This window comes from Hyla sarda (assembly GCF_029499605.1).
Source record: "Hyla sarda isolate aHylSar1 chromosome 1 unlocalized genomic scaffold, aHylSar1.hap1 SUPER_1_unloc_7, whole genome shotgun sequence".
Classification (NCBI taxonomy): Eukaryota; Metazoa; Chordata; class Amphibia; order Anura; family Hylidae; genus Hyla; species Hyla sarda.
The window spans coordinates 21,112-32,120 of record NW_026607593.1 but is presented as its reverse complement, the minus strand read 5'-3'; the positions used below and the strand labels follow the sequence as shown (position 1 = coordinate 32,120).

Below are 11,009 nucleotides of genomic sequence, written 5' to 3'. Positions count from 1 at the left end.
CATCACCTCCTTACACTCCATGGAGCGGGCGCTCAGCATCCGACCCACAGAGCGGTACCTGAACACAGTAAAAAAAACTGCCACAGGGGACAAAACTGTCTGTTTCCACACACCGGAAAAAAAACAGAAAAAAACTGCCAAAACGCAGAAAAAAGCGGTGACAGTTTTTCTGGCGTTTTTGCTGCTGTTTTTAAGGTCTAAAAAAAAAAAAAAGGGAAAACTTCTCCTTAGTCATACAACGTTTACACTGAATTTCTCCAGTTAAATAAGGGAAATGAGCCAGGGGGAGATAGATAACACCTATGCCAGGACATTTAACCCCTTAAGGACACAGTCAATTTCCAGTATAGGACCCGGCCATTTTTTGCACATCTGACCACTGTCACTTTAAAGGGGTACTACCGTGCTGACAACTTATCCCCTATCTAAAGGATGGGGACTGCTGGGGACCCCCGCGATCTCGCACACAGCACCCTGCCTCTCATCAGGCCCCGGGGTGAACATCCGCTCCGTGTCTGATGACGGGGCCGGTGATCGTGATGTCACAGCTCCGCCCCCTCAATGCAAGTCTATGGCAGGGGCGAAACAGCTGTCTCGCCCCTGCCTTAGACTTGCATTGAGGGGGCGGAGCTGTGACATCACTATACTCCGGCCCCGTGATCGGCAGTCATCAGACCCGGAGCGATGTTCGCTCCGGGACCTGATGAGAGCGGGGTGCTGCATGCGAGATTGCGGAGGTCCCCAGCGGGACCCCGCGCAATCAGGCAACTTATCCACTATCCTTTAGATAGGGGATAAGTTGTCAGCACGGTAGTACCCCTTTAAACATTAATAACTCTGGGATGCTTTTACCTTTCATTCTGATTCCGAGAATGTTTTTTCGTGACATATTCTACTTTTTGTTAGTGGTAAATTTTCGTCGATACTTGCATAATTTCTTGGTGAAAAATTAAAAAATTTCATGAAAAAATTCAAAATTTAGCATTTCTCTAGCTTTGAAGCGCTCTACTTATAGAGGAAATAACATAGTAACATAGTTCATAAGGTTGAAAAAAGACCAAAGTCCATCAAGTTCAACCTATATCCCTAATGAGTCCCTACTGAGTTGATCCAGAGGAGGCAAAAAACCCTCATACAAGAGGTAAAAATTCCTTCCCGACTCCAAATATGGCATCAGAATAAATCCCTGGATCAACGTTCTGTCCCTATAAATCTAGTATACATAACCTGTAATGTTATTATTCCCCAAAAATGCATCCAGACCCCTTTTAAACTCTTTTACAGAGTTCCCCATGACCACCTCCTCAGGCAGAGAATTCCACAGTCTCACTGCTCTTACAGTAAAGAACCCTCATCTGTGCTGGTGAAGAAACCTTCTTTCCTCTAGACGTAGAGGATGCCCCCTTATAGATACAGTCCTGGGTATAAATAGATCATGGAGAGATCTCTGTACTGTCCCCTGATATATTTATACATAGTTATTAGGTCTCCCCTAAGTCTTCTTTTTTCTAAACTAAATAACCCTAATTCCGATAATCTTTCTGGGTACTGTAATCCTCCCATTCCCTGTATTACCCTGGTTGTCCGTCTTTGAACCCTCTCCAGCTCCACTATATCTTTCTTGTACACTGGTGCCCAGTACTGTACACAGTATTCTATGTGTGGTCTGACTAGTACTGTACACAGTATTCTATGTGTGGTCTGACCAGTACTGTACACAGTATTCTATGTGTGGTCTGACTAGTGATTTGTACAGCGGTAGAATTTTTTTCTTGTCGTGGGCATCTATGTCCCTATTGATGCCCCCCCTGATTTTATTTGCCTGACACTGATCACTACAGCTAAATTTACTGTTAACGAATTCCTTTTCCACATCAGTCGTCCCAAGTATTCTCCCATTTAACACATAATCCCAGCCCGGATTTTTCCTCCCAATGTGCATTACCTTAAATTTATCAGTGTTGAACCTCATCTGCCACTTCTCAGCCCAAACCTCCAACCTATCCAGATCCATTTGTAGCAGTGCACTGACCTCTATTGTGTTTACCGCTTTACAGAGTTTAGTATCATCTGCAAAGATTGCTTTACTATTCAACCCCTCTACAAGGTCATTAATTAATATATTAAATAGAACAGGACCCAAGACGGACCCCTGTGATACCCCACTAGTAACAATCACCCAATCAGAATAAGTATCATTAATAACTGAAGAATAAATAGTCCTGCGTGCTGATTGACAAGCTTTAGGCTTTAGCGGACAAACTTCACAAGCCACTTCCAGAAATCCAAGAGTATATTTAATTCACACCAAAAAGGTTAAATACAGGCATGGAGTAAATAATGTACAAAGAAAGAGTTCCTTACATAAAATGATTGAAGATAGAAAAGTTCATATCTCCTGGTCCTTGAGCATTCCTTCATGTGTAGGAGAGATAGTGTGAGTTGTGAGGCCGGCAGAGGGAATGTTGTTGTTCTTCCTTGTGTTATCCTCCTCGTGTTAACCTCCCCACTAGGTTCTAATGGCCTTCTTATATACTAGTAGCTTAGGCCTCATTGGATACATAACAAGTCCTTAAATGTATAGATTCTATTTCAGCTTATGTGGTAATGCGGCAAACCTACAAATATGGTCTTAGGTTGTTTCCCTAGCCAGTGACTAACTATAGAATATAGCTGACACCACTAAGTTGTATATTTGGAGCACTACACGTGGTTACATGACAGCCCTCTTGACTTTCACTAACCTTCAGTATATATAAGATACAAAGTGATCTCTTATCAATGATTACATATGGTCTTATGTTAGGGGTAAGTAAGTTTTGTTAATTATGTTAATTATGATATTACATTTCCCCCTGATGATAGGATTAATATCCTTATCATAACATTCAAACTTTAACATTTACTCTCCATTCGTATCACAGTCATCCTCTATCACATCACACTGTCCCTGGGACCATATGGTAATCTTTGACATGAGATGCCTTCTTCTCTATGTTCACAATGGAATGAGAAGATTGTGCTCTTTTTATCATTTCCCTTAAAATTCCATCTCCCTTATTAACTTCTTTCTTAACTTGTTTATATAATTTACTTATCCTAAACATAAGAAATAGTTGATATAAAATACATAATAAAACAATAATAGCAATAATAACTATTGGATTAGATAATACATGCCCAGCAATGGATTGTACAGAAGATTTTGACCATAAGTTAACAGATTTCTTAAAATTTGACCACCAATTAACTCCCGACATATCATTCCATTGATGATGAACCTGATCTAGTTCTCCCTGTTGATGTATAAACATAATTTCTGAATCTTTTAACTGTTGTTTTAAAATAGCCAATAACCCTTTATCTTTCTTTATTTCTTCAGTCCATGTTTTCCAAGGAAAATGATCTATTTGTGTAAGGTTAAAGTGTACTGGTAGTGTTCTTAAACGTTCTGTGTCTATGGTGGAAACATTGAATACCCTCCCATCTATCTCCAATTTTTTCAATTCTCCTTTTATGCAATACAATCCTCTGTGAAGAGTTTCACGATGCAATACAGACTTCCTTATCACACCCCAACCATTTATTTATCCACAAGTCAATATGATTTAGACTAAAACTATATTTTTCTGGAAGACTTCTCAACAATCCCAGAGGTGTGACGCCACTCTGTAAAGCCTGTGCCATCATCTTCAGATTAGTAGAATACTCTACTTGTATTTCCAAGCATGCTCTAGAAACCTGAACTTCCTGTTGACTCTCTATCAATTCCAATGTTGCATCTTGGAGATGAGACACTGATGATCCTATCACAGTAGAAGTGTTTAAAACCATTTTTTCCAATAATTGGTTCAAGCCCTTCTGAACTGTTACTCCCTTACTACCGATGTATCCTATGGATCCCAAGTCTGATTTAAGTGTGTTTATGTCCATAGTGTTTAGTAAGCTTCCTATTGTACCAACACCCCCCAAGATTCCCTCAACCACACCTCTCTTGTCTCTTTGAGTGATAAGCGGATGTTGTCCAAACCATTGGGCAAGTCCCATTTCCAAATTAGTCAGGTGTGATACACATTGAGGAAACCTTGTGGATATCTTCCAATCTGTCATGTTAAAAGTCCAGACTAAGGTTTCAAATGATCCATTCCTCAACAATGGCTTGAAATGAAAGTAATTAATTTGAAAAGGATTGGATGGTTTGATTGTAATTCCAGTGCATAAATGATCTTCTAGAGACCAAATACTAACATTTGCTCTGTCACAATGTTTGTAATGTCCTCTAGTTAATACACAACATTCATATATCCCAGTGTTTTTACGTGTAGGATTATCTAATTGAAACCCAAAGTTTGTACCATTCCAATAAACATTTCCAATTTGACTTTTATGAAGTACATGAATTTGGTTGTTTGTAAAGCTGCCCAAAGACACCTTTCCAAAAGACCAAACCAATGATGCTCCCAGAGGTAGAGGTAATCTTATTCCACACTGTAGCTCTATGGAATTTATGTCTTCTTGACTCCTAAAACTGTGTGGAGTGACTCTAACTTCAGGTGCTATTGAGTTGGATACTGTAAATACAAAATAAACTTTTACTATAGCCAATTCCATTCCACCTGAAAGTTCCAACTACGAGTCCAATCCCCATCTCCAGCTGAGATTGGAAGAAGAGAAGGATCCAAAAGTTTGCCATAAGACTTAGTCTTATACCAAATTTCTGTCATGGACCTCCCAATCCTTCCTGTATCTAACATGTTATTTGTCACGTCCCCAGTCCATTGAGATGGTTCATCACCTTTGATTGTTATAAACCAAAACATGGAATCATCTGGATGACATTCCCATATTCCTGATTGATTATTTAGTGTATATGTTCCTTGAGCCTGTGTAAAATACATTTTTGGTCCCACTGTTATGTGAACCATTATTTCTGCAGAATGTTCAAAAAATAAATACACACAAGGTGGTTCTCTGTTGCCATAACCAAATCTCAAAGTTCCAACGATACCTTTTGAGGTATCAATGTCTGATGTCAGCAATCGATCTTCTTGAACTTCTCTTGATTTGATTGATAATGATGTCTTCGGTATCAAATCCTTTGCTTTATTATCAATTCCAATTGATTCTGGATATATTGTAAACAACACAACAATCACAAAGCTTAATATCAGCATCCATGGAATCAATACGTAGAATCCTAGGTTGAGTCACGCCTCCTGTACGGATGTTTCTCTGCAGGGTCTTTTTCCAATAATGGATGGTCTTGCTCTTCCATTTTTCCTTGCAGACCTTTTTCCTGCAAGAATAGATAAAGAAATTAATTAGACACATATAATTTACATTAATCCAAATGTACCCACAGCTTTTGCTGCCTTCGGGTATTTCTCAATGTATTCTCTGTTCTTTGAACAAGAATCATGACCTGTCCCATGGTGTCAAGAATTTCAAAAGGACCTTCCCAATTACTCTCCCATGGTCCCGCCTTTCTAAATGTCTTAATCATCACTGATGCTCCTTTGACAAATTTAGAAGAATGAGGCGGTACCATGCGTTGCATCCTTGATGCTGTATGGGGGAGGATTGCTTTCAAATTTTCCTGAAGTACCTGCAACCACTTAGTTCTCGCAACAGCATCTTTCTGTGGAGTAGACAAAAACGGTTCATGAGGAAAAATCAAAGGCATTTTCCTTCCTGTCATTAATTCAAAAGGTGTATACTGGGTAGTAGCAGAGCTTGTTCCCCTAATACTCATCAATACCAAAGGTACAGCATCAACCCAAGTATTTCCTTTGTCCAGAAGAATTTTCGCAATTCTCGTCTTAATTGTTCTGTTCATTCTTTCAACAATACCTGCAGATTGAGGATGGTATGGAACATGAAATTGTTGACGTATTCCCAGTACTGCACACACAGCCTGCATGACCTTGCCAGTAAAACCTTGGGATCCGCCAAGTACAGAATACATGATTCACCAATGCCCTTGCCGTAGACGATGCATCATCTTTCCTGACAGGCAACACTTCTACCCACTTAGAAAAAACATCTACCACAACCAAAGCATACCTGAGACCTTGTTTACCTGAAGGTAAGGGACCTATGTAGTCAATCTGCAATGTAGACCACGGACCATCTGCAGGTGCAATTCTTAGAAGTGGAGGCTTTTGTCCTTTAGGCCTAGGATTCACTTGGACACAAATGAGACATGACTGCACAACATTTTGAACAGTACCCTCCATTTTTTCCCAATAAAACTTCTCTTTGAGAATCTCCAGCAATTTCTGCTGACCCACATGACCTAAACTTTCATGATTATAGCGGGTAAATTCTGTCTGCAAGTGTTTTGGTACAACTGGAAGTAAAATTTCCTTGCATCTCATAACACATCACTCCATTTTCACAAACAAAGGGAGGTGTTATATTATCCTTACAATTCACAATGAACTGATCCTTCATCTGCTCATCTATGAATGAAGGCACATTTACTTCCTTACCTCTTACTGGTAATACCTCCATAGGTTCTGGTTCTGCCACTATTTCTCCTATCAATGCTGCTTCCTTAGCCAGAGAATCTGCCTTCTCATTCCCCAGAACAAAATCACTAGTTCCTTTGCTATGACCTGGTATCTTGACAATAGCATAATGACTAGGCTTTTTAGAAGCAAGCTCAAAAATAGTTTGCAAAACATCAACCTGAGCTAGAATTTTGTTAGATGAATCCACAAAACCTCGTTTTTTCCACACAGGTAAGTAATCTATTAGTGATCTTACAACATAAGAACTATCACTATAGATAACCAAAGGACCATTGTTCTCTTTCTCATCAATTTCCAACACCTTTTTAACAGCTTCAATTTCTGCTCTCTGTGCTGAAAAATGTCCTGGCAATCTAATAGCTCGTCCTGTCTTTGGAAACCAAATGGCATATCCGGTAAAGTATTGTCCTATCAAACAAAACCTGGAACCATCCACATACACTGGTTCATCAGTTTCCTCTGCTTCTTTCCTGAAAAGAGATGGACACTCGCCCTGAAATGTCTCAAGACATTCATGAGAGTTACCTTCATATTGCATCAACTGTGGAAGCACATATTTAGCCTTATGGTCTACTTCAATCTGTTTTGGTGACAAAGACAACAACCAATGTGCAAACCTTTGATGAGACACTCCCGGGACACCTTTTTCAAGAAGCAATTTCAATGTGGAATAAGGAGTCTGCAGAGTAAGTCTGTTGAACCCTACAATGTGTTCTGTAGCTTTAACAGCAAAATGAACTCCCACCGTTTAGCTTTTTCAGCAAAGCCCTCAATGAACTCTCTGGAAAAATTGACAAGTCCTAAAAATTGTCTCAAACCTTTAAATGTAGTTGGAACAGGCAATGCACCTACAGCTGCTACTCTTTCCTGCAAAGGTCATCTCTGCCCTGAACTGATCAAAACCCCAGAGTACTGAACCTCTGTCTTCAGTAATTGGACCTTTCTTGGATTCAATTTCAATCCTGACTCGTACAACAGATCAAACAATTCAGCTAGTAAAGTGAGATGTTCCTCTCTACTCTCTGTTGCCAACAAGATATCATCAACGTATTGTAAAATACAATCTGGTCTGGAGAATTTTGATAACACCTTTGCCAATGCCTGATGAAACACACTAGGTGACATGTGAGCTCCTTGCGGTAACCTGCAAAATACATATTGTTCCTCCAGGAAAGTAAAAGCAAATTTGTACTGACAATTCCTGTCAATCTGTTTACTGAAAAAAACCATTACTGACATCCAGTACAGAGAAAAACGTTGTCTTTGCATTTAATCGAGACACAATGTCAGGGGTATCGACAACAATAGGCGCCACATTTGGAGTGCATTTGTTGATCATATGCAAATCCAGAAGCATTCTGTAAGAATTGTCTGGTTTCTTTACAGCCCATAATGGAGAATTTGTTACAGAATTTGATTTGCGTATGACACCCTGTTGAAGAAGTTCTTCAATGATTTTGGACAATGGCTCGATTGAATCTGGAGGCAATTTGTACTGTTTCTGCGCTCTTGGATCTGGCCCTTCAATTTTAACTTCAACATCTTTCAAACTTCCTACCTCATTCTTTGACTGCGCCCAGAAAAACTGAAGTTTTTTCACAAATTCAACAAGAGTCAAATCATTACAATCAATTTCTGGCCAAACGGAGGCATCCTCAATTAAGTCAATAACAGCTACAGTACTGAAATCACTTGGATCTATTGTCACAGACTTTTTAGGGTACATTCCCACACGGCGTAATTGCTGCGTATTTGCTGCTGCGTATTTTATTTTCTCTGTTGAAGTCAATGGGTAGGAAAATACGCAGCACCAAATACGCAGCAAAATACGCCGTGTGGGAATGTACCCTTAAGGTTAGTACTTCTCCAAATAACCTGGTTCCCCAAATCAATGACCCAACCTCTCTCTTTCATTACATCAGCCCCCAAAATGTTCTCAGAGCTAGGACAATGCCAGATGTCAATGTTATAATCAAGTAGCCAGGAATCTCAACAAAACATTACTAGCCAATTTAGCTGCCGTATAACGTTTCCCACTAAAGCCAACAATAGTGCAAACAGGTGAGGTGGATGTGACATGCATGGATTGATTAGTAACACTCAGTAGTGTTGCTCGCGAATATTCGCAATGCGAATTTTATTCGTGAATATAGCACTATATATTCGAAATTATGAATATTCGTATTTTTTTTTTTTCACAGTACACATCACAGTGATCACCCCTCTCTGCTTCCAGCTTGTGTGGTGTAAAGAAGGCTCTAATACTACTGTGTGAGACTGGTGCACGAATTTTCGCATATGCGAAAATTTGCATACACAAATTTTCGCATACACGAATTTTTGCTTATGCAAATTTTCGCATATGCAAATTTTTGCATATGCGAAACTAAAACGCGAATATTACGAATATGCAAATTTTGTGAATATATTACGAATATTCATCATATATTCGCAAAATATCGCGAATTCGAATATGGCCTATGCCACTCAACACTAACACTCAGTTGTGCCCCTGTGTCAAGTAAGAATGTCAGATCTTTGCCTTGTAGTCTGCCTCTGACATATAGTCTCCCACAATCATCAAGTGATATAGGAGCCACATACATCAAAGATTCCGAAGTCTAATTCCTATCTAGTCATTTAGGAGGGTTTAAATGTCTCTGGACATTCTTGCCTTCACTATTTTGAGTTAGTTCCTGTACTTGTTTAATTAGTGCGGAGTAAGGTGAAGTAGATTGACTCTGCTCACCAGTAGATGGAGCTGTTGGCACTAATCCATTCTCTTTTCCAAAACTTTGTTGTTTAGGACAAGGAGAAAAATCCCTCGACCTAAGGAACAATCTGCATTGCCATCTCAAATGTCCTTTTTTACCACAATGGTAACAATTGATATTTGATCTGTACATTCTCTGTTTAGAGTTTTCATTTTTAGCAGAGTTAGCCTGAGTCTTAGGACAGTCATTAGTATGTCCCTGGACAGTCGCTACCTTTACTCTCATGTTAGACACTTTTATTGATCTCCTTATGTGGTCAATAAATGTGGCTGCATCAGTCAAGGATGGTGCGTCTGATGCTAGTTTGAGTGAAACAGGATCTAAATATTTAAATTTCCTGACAAATGCTGTGATCATAATTCGTGGTTCCTCTTCATCAGGCACAGTCATGACCATTTTGTACGCCTTATCAAACTTCAACAAGAACGCAAAAGGGTCTTCTTGTGAAGTGACTTTTACATTTTCTATCAAATCAAGTGATGGAGAGGAGTCACCAGTGGTAAAAAAGATTAGTTGTTTTAACCTGTCACTGTCTGTAGCACGCACAAAACTTCCAATACCATCATCTCTAGGGGAGTCCTGAAGTCTGTTAGCCATATGAGATGGGAGCCACAGCCGGTATATCTTATTTTTCTGCTCGTCGGTGAGATAGTACTTATCTGTGTTAGTTTCAAAAACATCAATGTTATGAAAAGCATCCATTTTGTCATTGTACTGCGGGATGTCTTTTACTATCTTGATGTGTTGGTCATGTATTTTTAGAGTGATTTTGTGGCCCTATCTTGCAATTTTCGCTTTTCTAACTCATCTCTATTTAATGCTTCTTCTGTCTCCGGATTTACTGCTGGTGGTACATAAGAATTCATCCTATGAGCACCTTTTCCTCGGGTGAGAGCGGCTACCTCTTGTGAACATAATTTGGACACGAGTTGGTTTTTACAATCCAACTGTTGTTCATACAGTTCTAACTGCTGAGCCAAGAAATAACAATTTTGGCAGCCACCGTCATCCGAATCACATTCTACGTCATCACATGCAGTGTTACGTTGATTATCTGTTTTTTGGTTAATCATGCAAAGACTTTGTCTAGGTTGTAAATCGGCTACAATCAGGTCATTAAATTACCATATGTAAGACATTGTGAATCTTTTTCTGAACCTCATTTACACAAAATATTTTCTTATCTATCTACTTATTCTGTTCCTCACATTGTTTATACAATTCAGTCCATAGCTCCGCATTAGTTGCACAGTAAGCGAACTGAAAAGATAAATTACTTTTATTAGAATAAGAGGTAATAAAATCCATGTTTACCTGCTTCACTTGGTGGAGAAATTCCCTCGTGACTCTGGTCTGTATACTTGTAGCTTGTGTCCTGTCGCAGCAGCAGCGTCTAGGTTCTTTTAGTAGCTTTTGTCCCGATAGGTTGCAGTGAACATGTGTTCTTCACTCTTCAACTCCCCCTCAGCAAACTAGAGGGCAAAGGTCAGGAGAAGCATCCAGGCGGCTCGCCGTATGAAGAATAATAGTCCTGCGTGCTGATTGACAAGCTTTAGGCTTTTGCGGACAAACTTCACAAGCCACTTCCAGAAATCCAAGAGTATATTTAATTTACACCAAAGAGGTTAAATACAGGCATGGAGTAAATAATGTACAAAGAAAGAGTTCCTTACATAAAAATGATTGTAGATAGAAAAGTTCA

General features: G+C 39.4%; 2 protein-coding genes across 2 annotated transcripts in view; both read right to left on the bottom strand.

The window, feature by feature from the left end:
- Window positions 1–11,009, bottom strand: part of LOC130298252 (zinc finger protein 850-like) — a 411,906-nt gene that overhangs the window by 387,609 nt on the left and 13,288 nt on the right. The gene's annotated exons all lie outside the window — the stretch shown is intronic.
- On the bottom strand, window positions 2,285–10,896 carry LOC130298266 (uncharacterized). The gene is made up of 2 exons (XM_056551198.1): window positions 10,622–10,896; window positions 2,285–5,296 (listed from the first exon to the last, which is right to left on the bottom strand). Exon 2 carries the CDS (start codon window positions 4,609–4,611, stop codon window positions 3,544–3,546), a length of 1,068 nt encoding a protein of 355 aa, XP_056407173.1. The 5' UTR covers window positions 4,612–5,296; window positions 10,622–10,896; the 3' UTR covers window positions 2,285–3,543.

Excerpts from the sequence above, each read along its gene's own strand:
- LOC130298266 (XM_056551198.1), bottom strand. The coding sequence starts at position 4,611 with ATGGAATTGGCTATAGTAAAAGTTTATTTTGTATTTACAGTATCCAAC.